At 40.5% G+C, this 16,796-nt stretch overlaps 1 protein-coding gene across 3 annotated transcripts in view; it reads left to right on the top strand.

The window, feature by feature from the left end:
• Nucleotides 1-16,796, top strand: part of LOC115568503 (multidrug resistance-associated protein 5) — a 37,825-nt gene that overhangs the window by 127 nt on the left and 20,902 nt on the right. Inside the window, exons 1-6 of one of the 3 annotated variants that reach the window (XM_030395822.1) lie at nucleotides 1-122; nucleotides 9,968-10,156; nucleotides 10,655-10,810; nucleotides 14,865-15,012; nucleotides 15,987-16,220; nucleotides 16,569-16,742. In XM_030395822.1, the coding sequence (XP_030251682.1) occupies nucleotides 9,978-10,156; nucleotides 10,655-10,810; nucleotides 14,865-15,012; nucleotides 15,987-16,220; nucleotides 16,569-16,742 (891 nt within the window). In that variant the 5' untranslated portion in view covers nucleotides 1-122; nucleotides 9,968-9,977. Of the gene's footprint in view, nucleotides 123-6,452; nucleotides 6,879-9,967; nucleotides 10,157-10,654; nucleotides 10,811-14,864; nucleotides 15,013-15,986; nucleotides 16,221-16,568; nucleotides 16,743-16,796 lie in introns of those variants that run through there. The other 2 variants (XM_030395820.1, XM_030395819.1) reach the window with 2 other exon arrangements.

Genomic DNA, 16,796 nt, shown 5'->3' with positions numbered 1-16,796 from the left:
TTTTCTGCTTCTATAACGTGGTGTGAAGATCCTGGTGCCTTCAGCTGAGGTCCGGTTTTCCATTTTAAGGATGCACCAGCAGCCACAGTCCTCCCTCACAATTTAGCAAGTGGCGTAACGTTGTAAGTGGACTTTTGTCAGAAGATATGAAAGTTAGCTTTTTGGCTAAATGCTATATTTATGATTATCTGAAGATAAATGTTCATCCCTCAGGTGAGCTTTTCATATTAACGCCGGCGCCACCAGCGGGTTCACATTGGTTCAGCGAGACTAATGAATGTAGTGCTGCAAAATTATATAGTTTACTGCATTCCTCACAGGATGATTTAAGTAATGACTTTGGTAATCTTTGGACATTTAATTTAGCACCATCTTCATGTCAAAATTAAATTTATGCCCAATTTATAGGGATGTTAATGACTAATCAATATTCATTCAATTTATTAATTGTTGTCAGGAATTGATCTGATTAAAAATGTAGAGAGCCAAATTCACTTTTTTTTTGTTTACCAGAAGGGGCGTCACTTCGCTCTCTATTGACCACTAATGTTTATGAAATATATCAAAGTAAAATACTGGTGTGAGAAATGTGTTTTCTTAAATTAAAGTACATTGTAATTTGAAAAATGCTAAATGACATTCAGTTCCAGCTGAATTCATTACACTTGAACTAATTAGTAGGTAGCCACACAGATGGAAGCTCCACAATTAAATCAAGATCATTATTTTGTGTTAGACCTGTTTAGTGGATGATTCAACTTGGTGTTCACTTAATCTGTTCTTTTAAAACGTGGTGAATCCTGTAGGCCTAATCAATTATTTTCTTCCGACAACTAGTGGGGGGGAAAAAGGTTCATTTAAATTAGCTAACAAGTGGTAACTAGCATATCATTAACTACATCACTGTGTACTGGAAAACAGTGTAAATCAATATTCAGGTTGAAATCATCCCATGCAATTTTGTAGCACTTTGCCCATAAATCTCCTCCTTACCAGCATGATATTACAGTAGTCACTGCCCATGTAAATAATCATTTGATGATAACTGTGAATAATCATTAATGAATAATACATATACGTTATGTTATATAGCTCCCACGAAATTATTAGAAAGCTTTCTTTCTGCAGTTACCCTGAATGAACCAGAGTCGAGTGTGTCAGTGTCATTAAAACTGCATCAGTCTTCAGTTAATGTCTTCTGATTCCTTGCTGCACAGCTTGATCAAGATCCCAGGGATACATTCTTGCAAAATCAACAGTGACAGCCCCTGAGCCTTCTCTCAATGCATGACCGACCCCTTATTAAACCTGATTGATTGTCAACTTGTGAGCTCTGTTCCCCAAGTTACTGTCAGGGGTTTTGTAGTTCCTCTAAAGAAGCAGCAGCATCTCTGACAGGCAGTATGAAAACTGCTTCAACAAGACTGGTACATTGATCATAATTTCTTATAGGGCGCATAGCTGGCAGGGAGTAGCTAGTGTCTGGGACATTTCTAGTTGCAAAACTTTGACAGATATTGCAATATGAGATCATTTGAGCTGGTTTCACACAAAAAAACCAACATCGAAATGATGATGATGCAATTTGAAAAAAATGTTTTGCTTGGCCATATTGCAATTCGATAATATTCTAGGAAACATTTCAGCTCTACATGAAATGTGTTTACCTTGATTTTCTCAATTAATTGATAAGCAGCTCGACAGAATCACCAACACACCCAAAATTCACTGCCACTAGCTTCTCAGATGTGAATATATGAGGTTTTTTCTTTGCCTCATGATACTGAAAAAACGATATCTTTCGGTGTTTGACTTTTGCTCCGACAAACAAAGTAATTTGAATTTATCAACATTTTTATTATCAACAATTTTCTGATATTTAAGACAAAATGTTTCATTGATTATTTAAGAAAAAAAAAATATTGGGAGAATAAACAATCATGAAAATAATTGTTATATACAGCCTTAATTAAATGTCAGCATCACTTTATTCTGCCCATCGATTTACTTTTTTGGCTTGCCGAGTAGACCTGCAACAAATGGACTATTGGTTGACACTGTGATATTGATTGCAAACTATGTTAATAATCGATTAATCAGTAATTGGAGTCATTTTTTAAGGAAGAAAATAGCTGAACTTTTATAATTCCAGTCTCTAGAATGTGAATATTTGTTGGCTTCTTTACTCCTGTACAACAGCAAAATGCCCATATTTGGTTCGTGAACAAAACTTGGCAACATTTATCACAATTTTCTGACATTTTGAATGGAATTGAGAACATAATTGACAGCTATATCAGCAAAGAATAGTAAAATAGTTGTTAGTTGCAGCTCTATTGCTTAATGAATTTACAATAAACAAAAGGGAAGGGAGTGGGGCATTCACATCCAGACCTGCAGGGGGCGTACACAGTTGGCACAGAAGGACACCTATCTGGCAAATGGAAGGATCAAGGTGGTTGGAAGCTACTCTCAGCAGTTAAACATATGCAGACAAGAGAAAAATCTGGAAATGAAATTTAACTATACACAGCAGCAGCCAAGCCAACAAAAAAAGAGAGAGATGGACAGAAAACAGAAACAGCATTTCCTATTTGAATGGCACATGCAGTGCAAGCCTGTTTCAAACTTTATCCCAGGTGGCTCCATCAGTTTATAAGTCCTCCCCCTCACAGTGATTATAATTGTAGAGTTAAACGCTCAAATACGCGACCTCTGGCATGATTAATGCAAGTTCCTCCATGTGAGAAGGCTGCTTTATGAGCCTTCCTTGCACACACAAACCCTGCAACATGTGCACCACTCTCTTCTGTTGCATTATGTAAATAACAAGAAACCTGCATTCTAATAAATGCCAAGTAATTAGAATGTGCAATGCTACTGACTGATTTATGAATATTAATGGCATTTGACAACTCTCCTCAAAGAAATGAGCAAGCTGTGCTCTGCATTTATCAGCTGGAACATTTCAGGTGTTATCAAGGGAGAATGAATTTGCAAAAGAACAGTGAGCTTTAATGTGGAATGCTGTGAAAAGAAAACAGCTATTGGCAATGTCCCTCGCATATATTTTTGCTTGTTTGGCAACGTATTTTTCTTACCCATGTGGAAGGCTGCTTAAATGCAGGTATCTCCAGTGCAGTTACACTGTAGTTAAAAAGAAGAAATATCTTTTGCCAGCCTTCTTCAAAATTGCTGGTAAATGTAGAGGGATTTTCTTTCTTTTCTTCTCTTTTTTTGTCTCTTAGAATCAAAGCATTTTCTAGGCTCTCCATTATCCCCTTCACATATTGGGGAAGGCAGAGAAACCAATTTATCTCAGACAGTAGCTTTGATAGGCCATAAACAAAGGAAATGTCTTGCATCAAGCCCTTTTTTAAGCTTACCCATATTAATAAAAAGCATTTTGAATAATATTCAACTTCTATTATCAGTAATTATTAACTGCTAATAACCAAACCTGTCCTACCAGTGTACCCAACACTGTATTAAGTCATACGAAATTACAATTACAGATACTACTGCAAGAAAAGTGGAGACCTAGTCATAAAACTGTCAGAGTTATCTTTATAATTTGCTGACGACACAGCAACTTTTCAGTAACTGCTTGATATGCCTTAATTAGTCTTGTGTCTTTCCTATCAAACTTGTCCTTTAAATTCATGATGGAGTAAACCTGCTTCACCAAGCAAAATGAAGTACTGTATTTATAAGCGTTTTCCTCATCAGCACATCTTGGACAATAGAGACACATCCCTGTAGAGTTCTGTTAATGCCGAGGAGATATGGCTAAACACAGCTAGACATACTCCTGGACCTCAAACACGCCCACGCTGACTTGACACCTAATTATGTTGGTAACATTGGATGTCGCACATCCTGAGGAAGTGTTGTTTTGAATGGCAGTGATGTTAACAGCAGGACATCTAAACTAAATGACAAGCTGTTGCTTTGAATCAGAGTTTCAGCAGCTGAAAACATCATGTGAATTTGGTGCATACACTTGCAGACAGTGTTCTGGACAGATGCCGCACTCTGTAATGGTTTCTCATGGTAAGAGCCATCTAATGAATGGATTCAAAGGATGTATTTATGTGTGTGCTTTTACGGTTTTTCTATTCAGTAGTAATTAGTTCTACATTTTCAGTATGTCTTTCTTGAGTTCAGCCAACGCTTTTCACATGCCTGAACGGTTTTTAATTATATCTTATTCAATTTCAGTAGTTTCACGTGAAGTTGTAAAGCTTTTCTTTACTTACAAAGTGGAATCTATCATCCCAGGTATTAAGAACTGTTCGACTTAACCAACTGGAAGTCCTCACCGTTACTTTTAGCCCACTTTTAATGAAACCTTGTAGTGCCACCATCAGAGCAGTATGGATTGAGGACCCTTTTGACTTCCTCAAACTGTTTCATGACCATTTTTAAGAAATGTCACATTTTGGCTCGTAATGTCTAACACTTATGTTTACTGTTACTTATGATTTGTTCAAAAACTACCCATACTTATGCTCCAAATCCATAACTTGGTAAAGTGGAGTTTAGTTATCTGTCACTAGTTTAGACAACGTTTTGAAAGATGTTTGCAGAGTTTTGGGGATTATTTGCTTCAGAACAGCAACTGAACTGACATGTTTTAGTCCTTGATTAAAGATTCAGAGAGCGATAATAATGAAAGTGATAATAATGCTTATTTGTTTTTCTTATTAACGGTAATGAGAAACAGTAACTCTAAGCAGAACCCGGAAGGAAGCCTTTGGCACCGGAGCAGCAGCGCCCGGGTTGCCTCAGGTAGAAACTTTAACCCAAACCACAGATGCAAGGGAAGACTAACCTAGTCCGACGTTTCTTGTCTTGACCTGTATTTTTCAGGAATTCTTATTGCTGCTGTTGTGATCCTGGGAACATAACAAGTGGTCTTACTCGTGACTCACAAGAATTCATAAGAAAAGTGTCAGATATCAGGGATTGATTATCTAAAACATTCCTTCAGTTCAGCGGCCACTGCCTGAACTTTTCTTTCTCCAATAATGAAAATTTGCTTGATGTGTAACAAGCCCAACATTACCTGTGTAGAGTGTACTAAGAATGCTTAGTTGCAGCTGTATTGTTGTTTTGGATTAGCTTTATGTCCAGTGCTGTTGTGTTGTGTTCGCTGAGGCTCATAGATCGCCATTGCTCGACTGCTTTGGCCCATTAAGCAGTGTCTGTGTCGTTGTTGTTTGTAAAGCCAGCTGGGCTTAGCGCCTTTATCAATTACATATGGTCAAGTTCAAGTCGCAGAGAGGGTTTACAATATATTGAAACTGATATTTTCCAGTGTAACTCCTCCATGCTCCTGTCAACATAGTAAACAAAGCATAGTTAGGATGTTAAATCTCTCCCAGCCAATGGATGTGTTTTTATTAGCACCAGCAGCACAGCTTTATATTTCAAGGTTCTCATACCTGAAGCCTGTGTGCATGTCTCTTTTTCTTTTTTTTACATTTCATCCTCTGTAGGTTAAACTGTGCTTAGAGGGATTTTGATTGACATATTAACACTTGGACTTTATGCTAATTTTCTATTTCAAAATGTGTTTCGTTAGATGTAAATACGAGTGCAGATGGTGATAAGTAAACGAGTGAGGGAGGGAGGTTGCTCAGTCTTTTTGGCATCGACCAACGGAGGTCGATGGGGACGTGTTGTAAAAGCATCTAAAAAACATAAAACAAGGGCTCCATGTCTGGCAAAATCCAAGTCCCTGAAAGCCCTGAGAGGCCAAAGTAACTTGAAAAGAAGCTACTTATACACCCTTGATGCATGGCTGTCTGATTTAATGAACTTAAGCATCACAAGTAGTTTTCAGGCAATACATCTACAAGGAAAAAATAAATAAATTACTAAATTAAAGTGTGAATCATGTAGCCCTGGGCTAGGTTAACTCCTGGTTAACAGTCTGTGTGTGAAAAGGACCTAAGGATAGCCCTGGACTAAGATTACACAGTGAGAGAAGCCCTCTTGTCTTTTAGTTTCAAAAATCAGAATATCATTGGGGTTTTGCACTGATGCTGGGGAAAGACATTTATTGACATCATCTTGGACCTTTTTCAAATATAGCCATAATGTCATAATATTTTAGTCTAAATAAAGACCAGAGCAAGAAACAGCTTATTTTAAAAAAATTAATGTTTGCTGTTTGCAGTGTGACTGTGTTATAATGATGATGATAATGATGATGATATAGTAGTGACTCTTTGAATTAAAAAAAATATATATTATTATTATTATTATTATTATTATTATTGTTGTTGTTGTTGTTATTATTGTTATTATTATTATTATTATTATCATTACTACATTAATGATTATTATTATTTATCTTATTTCCTTATATCTCTGGTTTCTTCCTCCTTACACGAGTGCATTTCAGAGAGATTCCAGCGCGAGCTCTCTGACGTAACACCCCCGTGTACCCGTCCCATGGATGTAAGGAGACACCGCCCCGTTTACTTCCTGGTTCTCGTTCCCGTAACTACGGCGACTGTTCGGCCGCGTCACCGGTTGGCGGAGCCGCTATGACATCAGCGGCATGTCGGGAATCCTCTCCGTTTGACGGCGTACCGGAGCCGCAGACCCCGCGGGGAAAGAAACAGCACGTACTGTTTACACGTGAGCCGTCAACTTCACCGTGTTTCCTGCCCCATGTTCTCATCTGAGCCCCGGTCCGCCGCCGGAGAGGATGTGTCCGTGTGTCTGTGGGAGACAAGTTTAGTGACAGAAGTTAGAGAGAGAGAGACAACATGGTGAACTGCATCTTTATCTGCACTTCCTCCTCATAAACTCAACATCTGAGATCTGTGCTGCTGCTAAGGTGACCCGAGCAAGGCCGGCTGAATGTAAGTGTCCTGTAACTGACAACTCTATTACACTTACACCGGTGGTGGTAGTAGTGCTTAGTATTTAGTGCTTTGTGTCTTGATCATAAGACATATTGAAAGTTATATTGATTAAGTAGGCAACTGGGCAACAAATGACCACAAAGACAGAAAAAAGTAGTAAAATTCTTATTTTCAATGATATAATAGAAATGTAGCACTGCTGTTCTCTCAACAATAGAGCTATTTTGCACAACTCATCTCAGGAACTTATACATACTATACATTAATATACATATAACACACGCTATATAATATTTTGACACTATGCAGCTATCTGGTGCACTTCCTGTTTGTATCTCATACAGTGCAATCCCGTGCAATCCACTGTCTCTGTGCTATTATATATATATTTTTATACTTTATGAGAGTATTACTATGGGTGAAACTGTCCTTCTTGGTTATATCTGTATGTGAAGGAAGAATAGACTGGACAGTCTTTATTATTACGATTTTTTCTCACTTTACTTAAACTTTCTATTGTAACTTTTGGTTACCTTTGGCTTGCTACATTTTTATCTGTCACGTGGTGTAATCACTGTTTACCCTGTGCGTACAACTCTTTAGCTGCTGTCGCAAGTGAATCAATGATGCCTTTGTCTTTCTGGAACGCTGATGTGCTACAAGGTTTAGGGCTGCGCAATTAAAACAGAAACAAAACAGCATTACACTGAGTTACTGTTGTGCACAAATGTTGTTCTCTGATGCAAGAAAACCACGGGAAAATACATTTTTTAAGTGATAATGAAAATTGGGATGAAAAAATGATCGGTCCTACTAACCGTGAATCATATCGCGATATATCTCAGAGTGTCAATATGGATTTGTTTACTTTGTCATACAGTCCCTACAATCTGTATGTTTGACATTTACTTAAGTTTACTCTCGCTCAAATGGTTATTTGTGCACCAACTGTTCTTATCGACTTTCTCCACCCTGATATCTAGTTATGTTGTCTTTGTCTTTTTGTCCTGTAGCAGCTAGTAGATAAGATCCGCGACAGTTAGACGTGACCAGCTGTTTGTTTACTGACATCCTGTTGAACTGGTCCCTCAGATTTTTGTTACAACCCAAGGTGCCTGTTTCAATCTGAAGCTGTTACTAAGGTGACCTGAGCAAGGCTGACTTCACAAGGTATCAATTTTTAATCTGATTTATTTTATTTTGGCAGTTCTTGGAATGCAGGGATAAGATGCCCTTGGTTGTGCAGAAAGCTTTTGAAAAGTTCACAGCCATATGACAAACTTCACATGATATAGGCACTGAGGGCTTTGGGAGGGAACAAAACCTCTTTTCATGCTTTTTCTCAACCTCGGCGTTTAGTTCCCATCATACTGGACTGTGTGTTGCTGCGTATTTCACAGTCGAACTTACTGTATCAGGTTCTTACTCTGTTTGTGCCCCCACTGTGTCATCTGTATTGAATCTCATTATTGACCACATACACTGGACAGTCAATCTGCACACCACACTGAGTCAAACTGACCTTGTCACGGGGCTTTGCCATAGAAGGGATCAGTGACAGTGTACGGACACACTGGCGGCTCAGATGTCTGTTCCAGAGCTCCTGGGGCCTGCTGGCAGGTCGTCTTTAAATAGATAAGCACTTTAGTTGTATGCCAGAGAGGGGCCATGACCTTTGAGCAAGGTGATTCCTCAAGTCTATCTGCGTCTCAGAGGGTGATTCAGCAAAACACAGCTCTTCTCTAATAGTTCTCTGAGTTAAAGGAGGACCGAACAGGCAGGTTGCTGTGTTTTTATTCTTCTTCTTTCCCTCTGAGAATTTAGCTAAAATGTCAGCGTGGAAGTGTTTTTCTTGAGAAAAAAGAATCTTGAAAAAATCAGCTGCAGTCTGCTGTATATCACACCGTTCCTGCAGAGAGTTGTGGGGGATGTTTAACGTTTTCAGGCATGATCGATTTGACAATTGACCGAGAGCACCAGTGCGGCAATTCTGACGACATAATTATAATTTAAAAACATTTTTTTCAAGCAGACCAATTATTACATAATCATGTGCTTGTTATTCACCGAGCCGAATGCAATTGTTTTGCACAATCGTTAGATGATGCAGTCAAAGAAGGAATATAAAGCAAACATAAATACAATACTTCCATCACATATTTCCCGCAGCTTGATATGTGACTGGCATTTTTAACTATTAAATTACATAGTCTTGTTGCACCTTCTTCTTCTACAAAGGTTTATTGGCACCAGGTTGGAGGATTAGTTCTCCCAGCTCTTTATCTGGACGTGTTCAGCGTTTTATTTTCACATAACTGTAGTAGTGGATGGAATCACATATTAATTGGCATTTTCCGTATCAGATTTTCTGTAAATCCTGGTAAAATGTGAAATGTTAGAATGCTGCAACTAAGATTATTCCATCAGCTGCGTTGATGTAGATAAACGGGCCGTCTGAGCACAGTGTTCTGACGTCAGGAAAAAGCAGATATCTTGCTGTCTTAAGGCGATCCTGCTGCTCTTGAGCAGGTTCTCCTTTTTCAGCTCATATAAGACTAGATTTTTTTCTTTCTGAAGCAAGATGATACCCACAACAACACTGCTGTCATAATTGCAACTATTATACGAAAATTGATTGTCATCTATTCTCAAGTAAAACCGGCAAGAAAACACTGGTTCCAGCTACTCAAATGTGAATGAATGTCTTTGGGTTTTGTACTGTTCATTGGACAAAACAGTCATTTTTAACCTCGACTTAAACTGTTTTCTGAAAATGTACATACCAAATGAATAATTGATTAATCAGGGGAATAATCAACAGATTATCAGTGGTCTTATTTAGAATAATTATCACTTGCAGCCCTACTTTTTAGTGATTATGTCGGATCAGATCTCTCAAATGTAATCAGATATTTTTGGATTAATAACAAACCCGCGTTTCATTTTTTCCAGAAGTTAGATTGAGAGAGTTGCAGTACGAGGTACAAATGAGTAAATAGTTGTTCTCAAGTTGTGTATTTGTATGCTCTTTTCACGCATGGGAAGCGTATTTTGTGATAAATGTGGTTCCGCTCTTCTCTCCCCAGAGGGTTTGCCATGTTTCCTGATGCCCTAGAAGCAGCTGGGCGGGTGGAGGGCCTGCCGCTGTCCTCCCCACAACCGCTGCCAGAGCTGGAGGAAGAGGAAACAGAGGCATCAGTGGAGAGGGGGCCCAAGAGACGAGGCCGCTACCGGCAAAGCCTGCAGCTTTTAAAGCCCTTCAGGATAACTCACAAGTAAACAAAATTGTATTTAATTTCTCATGGTGACTATCTGACTGGGAGCCAGATAAGGATGGGACATAAGGACATGCTGTTTAAGGCAGATACACTGACGGACAGATAACAATTTAAAGACGCACATGGACATAAAAATTCACATTCTATGTGTTTGCTGCGTTAGACTGTTAGGCAGTAGCCTCAGACTCTTAGGCAGTAGCAGGAGGCCATGATAAGGGGAGGGAACTTATCCCCCAGCGACAGACAGCGCTGTGTTTGAACATATGCCGACTGATAAACGACCCCTGAACTTTTTCTTTTTCGCTGCTCTCTCAGATTTCTGTGAAGAGCGTGCAAATTACTGTTCAAACACTGCGGGCATGATTCACCTTTCGTCAACTCTTGCGAGCAAAGGCGCCGCTTCTATGTGGGCCTGCCTCCCCCAACATTGCACCTCTGTGTACGCCTGCACTTTTAGACATCTCACCCATTTTCGCATCTTATTCTCTATTCCAGACACCAGCACCCAGTTGATAACGCTGGCTTCTTCTCATTTATGACTCTGCACTGGCTCTCCCCACTGGCGCTGAAGGCCTACAAGGCGTCCAGCTTGTCTATAGATGACGTGTGGGGGCTGTCTTGCCATGAAGCCTCTGAAATCAACTGCCAAAGGTGAGGTAACTGCGGCTTCGGCTGATGGAAGTGACCTGCGGTGTTCAGAAAACTCTATTAGATGCTGAAACACAGTTTTCCTAGAAAACTGCAGCTGGGCATAACATGAAAAGGGTTTGTCCAAAGGTGAGGTTAAACCACCGAGGAGTAATTTGTGAGTTATGAGCTCTCAAATACACTGTTGCCTCATCCTCTTTAAAGGGTAAGTACACCCTCAAGTGTGTGATGCCGAGGCTCAGGGGACACAGGTGACACTGCTCAATGTAGCATCGACAATAACATAGAGCTGGTTCTCAAAGCTAACCAGAAATGAGAAGCCACTGTCAGACTCTCCACTTGCAGGACATGGAGTGTTGTGGAGCTTTGACAGTCACAAGAGATTCACTGTATAGGTACACCTTAGGCTCTCATGTCATAGCGGAGTGTCTCTTCTCTCAGGGACCTTTTTATCTTGGAGATCTATAACATGCACAAGAACCCATAGAAAACCTGAAGGACAGAAAGAAAAGTCTCCTATAGGCACATTTGTGAAGCCCATGTGTTGTATTTACTGCTTCTACAATGGAATACATCTCTAACAGACTGCTGCAGAAATTAGTCCTAAAACTCAGAAATAAGTGAGCATCTCTGCACCTCTGATTCTCTCGTCTCAGAAGCCAGTGTTTTGTTTTTTTTTTAAATGGGTGTTCAGGTAAATGCCAGAAATAAGGTCCGTGGTTAAAACAAACTTAAAAGATTTTCATGTTTCATCATGTTTGACAATCACTATTAGACAAAGAATGATCCATTAAGGTGAAAGAGTCATGTTTTTTCTTTGAAGGACCCAGCGGAGCTTCACTCAGGTGAACTGATCTCTATCACACTGGGGTTGTTTTTCCTTTTTGAACAAATATTGAGAAACTTATTTGCTTTCGCTGCCCTACATGTGAGCAAGATGCATGTGGGGATAAACTTCATCAAACAAGCGGCAGACAGCGAGAGGGAATAAGGGCCGCAGTTGCATTCTCAGTTTAAAAACAATCGCACTGTTTGTTTACAATAGCTTCCAAGTAGAAACCCCCTGCATCACGCTCCAGCTTACATACAATCTAATTAGCTCTTTTCATCATGTTGGTTCAAAGAGTATTCATCTCAGTCAGCTAAAATCCACGTTGATGTGCTTCTGTCTAACTGTAGAACAAGGAATCACTGTAATGTACTCGGTGTGTTAACATGAAAGTATCCCTCTCTCTTTCTGTGCAAAGCTAACAGAACCCTTACATCATAAAACATATTTTAAAGACTCTTAAACTTAGGTAGAATCAGTAGCTGTCACTCATAGATGCACCAGAAAGATAGCTGACTGTTGAGTCTTGGGATTGGTAACATGTCCCGAGCACAGCAAAAGAAATGAGTAAATAAGAAAATCCAGGCAGAGGGCTGCATGCTCTCTGCAGATACGAGACACGAACATGCCTTTTGTTCTCATTCAAGTCTCCCTCTCCGTCTCTGTTCCCGCCTTGTGACGTCTTTCATGTCGTTTTATCTTACCGGTCGATGTTAGGAAGGCCGCGTGCAATGACGCAAAATAAAGATAATCGATAATTCCCCTCAAATGCATGAAGACTAAAGAGACGGCCTGTCCTGAAGATGTAAGGAGTAGGAGGTAGATATATGTTCAGTAAGTGCAGGTGTAGTAAGTAGGTGTTTGTTATTTCACACCTCTGGAGATGTCACTCTTGGGTAGATATAAAAAATGCTACCAAAGCAACACAGTACATAAGATGAGCACATCAGAAACATGAGATACCTCAGACCGTCATGTTTTACTGTATATCTTTTATATCTCTGTATAAATGTTACAGTTGAAGTCACGGTGGTTCGGTCTTATGGTATTTAATTCCCTGCCATGTAAACAACATGTGCTCTCTGAGGTCAGACTGTGCAGTGAGACTTCATTCATGAACATCCAGTCTTCTTTTACCTTCACAGGGACACTGTGCCTGGATGGGAGGCTGCTAAGAATAGCAGGGATTAGAGATTACAGTGAGAGTTAGTGCCTGACTTGGATGGTTATGTCATTAACTCCTCTACCTGCGATGCACTGTGTCTCGCTGTCGCATTCATTAGCTGTCATTGACTTGACTCAGCGTGGGGCAGACCAAGAGCTTAAAGTCACTGTTTACCTGCCAAACAGCTTGAGAACCGCCTTGTACTGATGCACTGATTCTATGAATGGACAGTAAAGAATTACATAAAGGTCATTAACGTGCATTTAGATTTTACGACTTGCTGATGGGGAAGTTAACGCATTTTCCCGAACTCACGTGCTGTCGAGCCATGGCGCCATGACTTGGCAATAAACATGAGGGAGAGTATTTGAGGAAGTTCTCTCTTGTATCTTGTGACAGCTGTGTGGGTTGTAAATGACCTGTTCCGTTAAAAGGCTTTGGCTCAGGGCCAGGACGTTAAGTGCTGTAAAGAGCGCATAGAGGGGCGGCTATCAGACTGGCACGGGTGGGCGATGGTGTGCATGAGCACTGCAGAGTCGCGCGAGACGGCAGTCTTTATTTTGTGTTTACATAGCAGGAACAGTTACGCAACCACGATGCAAAGCAGGGATGATGGCGGGAGGAGGAGGAGGAGGAGGAGGAGGTGGGGGATGGGAAAAGCACCCTGGGAGAGTTGACACTTGTTGGTGCTCAGTGAGGTGCGAACCTTGAATGCGATGTCCTGGCCAACACTCTCACGAAACATCAGCTTCGCTTGCCATCTGGCAAACTGAGACGATGGCTGTTAGGAACATTTCAGCCGTGTTTAAAAGCAAATCACTCCTCCTTTGGATCCCACACTGTTGCCCTTGTGTTCCCATTTCCATTCGTGTGTGTGACCAGTTACACACTTGCAGATCTGTGATTGTTAATTACGATAATGAAAACTACTAATGTGCGTGATTTTGGATTTATAGTGTATTAGTATTTACCATCATGAAATGTTCTTTCCTTGGTGTTCTGCCGGTACATTGTTTACTGTTCTTCGCTTGATCTAGTGACACATAATATGTTACTCACAGAGAAATCTTATTTCCATTTCTCAAGCTGTGCTCTGTGCATTTATTGGGCTGCAATTCATTGATATTTCTTCAATTTGAACACCATTTGATTTCAAGTAGTAATTATCAGTCTGTGTGAGAGTGTAGTTGGTTTAATGTTCTATCTATCTCTGATACGTTTTTAATAAAGTCATTAGGGCGTAAATTACTTTCTGCAGCTGCTCTGCTGCTGCTTTATGGCGTCATTAGCAGTGATGCATTGGCCAACAAGATATTTCTACACCGTGCAATTGGCATTTTACTGCAATGAAAGTACATTAGCACGTCTTTAACATGTTTGGCCGTACCCTTCTCAGTCTAATTATGTGATGCATCATTCATGATCATATATTGTAGGTCACCTTTACATTATTATCAGCCTCCACTTTTCTTTTACGATTTTCGACTGATTGGCCGTTTATATCGCGCTTTCAGCCGGTCTGATGAATTTCAATTGCTACTCCACTGTGTTTAATCAGCTAAATTGAAGAATTAAGAAGTTGTTTTTTTTTTACTTATGAAATTACCAACTTTTACATGAGGTTAATCATCACTGCTAAAGAGGTTATGTTTATACCTGTGTCTGTTTGTTTGTTTGCTTTTTGATTGGTTGGTTTGGCAGTTTTATCACATAAAAACTATGAGAGATGGGTCTTCACCTAGAATACATTTTTTTTCTCAATTTCTTTGCTCAAAAGGCCAATATCTACATTTCCATCAGCTTCACGTGGAATAATGCATGGGTGTTGATTAAAAGATGAGGTGTATTTATGTGGCTCGTGGTTATGAGCAAGTTCAAAAGGGGACTGTTGATCCTTGGCGGAGGTGTGTTATCTACTGCGTGCCATTTTGGTTGGTACTACTGGGCTGCACTTTTTTTGACTAATTGTCGATACAGTAAATTAAGTTTACTGAGAATATAACAAAGTTTGGTTGAGATCTGAGTTCATGTGAGATCATTTTGTCCCCGACTTCTTGTTGCAGGCTCGAATCTTTGTGGCACGATGAGCTGAAAAGACGAGGGCGGGAGGGCGCGTCCCTGTCAAAAGTCTTCTGGAGGTTCTGCCAGACCCGCATGCTGGTGGCCATCTTCTCCCTCCTCATCACAATGGTGGCATGCTTCGTTGGGCCCGTGAGTACCGTCCAAATCCTCCTTTCCCTTTTATAATCTGCCGATTGGGCTAATATGCCTTTCAGCATGGTCACTGGCTTGGAGTCCCAAGTCTGGGTGAAAATCGCTTTATCCCGTTTCACGCTGGTCTGGAAATTGAAATGAAACCATACTGGGAGATTACAAAGCCTTAGATAGTGATAGTTGTACCCAGTTACGCTTTGGACCACAAATACGCTTTTATTGTATCCGCCACTCGGATTTCTCTCCAAGAACATTTCTTATCAGAAATTTCAAATAATCACCTTAAACTAAAAGGCAATTAGGTTTGGAGATATCACTGAGCAGTTCCCATTGTTCCTCGTGCGCCAAGCTGCTTGTTTCACTGTGATGTTATGTGTACACTACTATCCGAAACTAATAGCATTAAGTGGATTTAGTTCTTACACAATGACGCATGTGTTGCACATTCCTGACTGATTCATTTAGTACATTTTAACAAAGTCGTGTTGTGTGTGTTGTCTTTGTAGATTATCGCTTCCAATCTTATATTACATGTTTGCCTTGTCACGTTGTGGTCGTCACATGTCATCTCCATCATGCTTTTTAATTGACGGCCTTGTCTGTGAAACCCGACCATCAAATCTCTTGATTTTAAATATTCGGAATGTTTCATCTTCTTCTGCGCATCCTATTTTTTTACTCTTTTTCATAATATCTCTGCCCTGCTTATCTCCATCTATCAGGCTGTATTTATTTCCCTGCAACAAAAACCCCCCGAGACATTATGATTTGTTATTGTTGGCTATATAAATAAAATTGACTTGACTACGGCATTTTCTAAACCGTACCCTCTCTTTCATCTCATTATTTTTCTCCTCCTTCTCCTGTCCCATTTTATCTCCTTCATGTTCCTGTTTCTTTCTGCTGTTTTCACTTACTTTTTCTCCTCTGTTTCCTCCACCAACTCTTCCTCTCTGCTCATTTGTTCCCAGGCTCTCCTGGTTCGAGCTCTGCTGGAGTATTCGCAGAGCTCACAGATCTATGTGCCGTACGGCCTGTCTCTGGCAGCCGGGATCTTCCTCATGGAGCTGATGCGCTCCTGGTCCCTGACGCTCATGTGGGCCGTCAACTACCGCACTGCAGCACGCCTCCGTGGGGCAGCTCTTACTTTTGCCTTCAACAAGATCCTCCGCCTACGCAGCACTAAAGACATTGGCCCAGGCGAGGTAGGTGATAAAACCCCTGAGGGGACTCATCTCCAAATTAACTAAATCATGCCGCGCCGCGGGGTATCACATACAGAAGATTGAGATGGATTTCATTTCTGCTCTTACACTATTCCTGCTTAGATCTCCACAAATCCCATAGCCTGAGGGAGGGGAGGCTGTCTAAGATTAGTCATTACACAGCTTAAGAGGAATCATTGTCCAACAAGTAAACGTGGGAATAATGACAACTATATTTGTAAAACTGACTAAGTGGCGAGGTCTCAGTGTGTCTTGTTTAAAAAAGGTTTAGTTTATTGTAATTTTTTCCATGTCATTGTTAATGTGAATCACCGTCTGTCTGTCAAGCTGATCAACATCTGCTCCAGTGACGGGCAGCGGCTGTATGAAGCGGTGTCAGTGGGCTGCCTGCTGGCCGGGGGGCCCCTCGTGGGACTGCTGGGTCTGTCCTACTCTGCATACTTCCTGGGCCCCACAGCTCTGATTGGGTCAGCTGTTTTCATCCTCTTCTACCCTACCATGGTGAGACTTCAGCTAGAATTTCTTTAAGAGTGAGACAGGAGGATAAGAATCTTG

This window comes from Sparus aurata, chromosome 18, assembly GCF_900880675.1.
Source record: "Sparus aurata chromosome 18, fSpaAur1.1, whole genome shotgun sequence".
NCBI classification, from domain to species: domain Eukaryota; kingdom Metazoa; phylum Chordata; class Actinopteri; order Spariformes; family Sparidae; genus Sparus; species Sparus aurata.
Note: the sequence above shows the minus strand (reverse complement) of the source record. Positions and strands in the feature narration are given on the sequence as shown.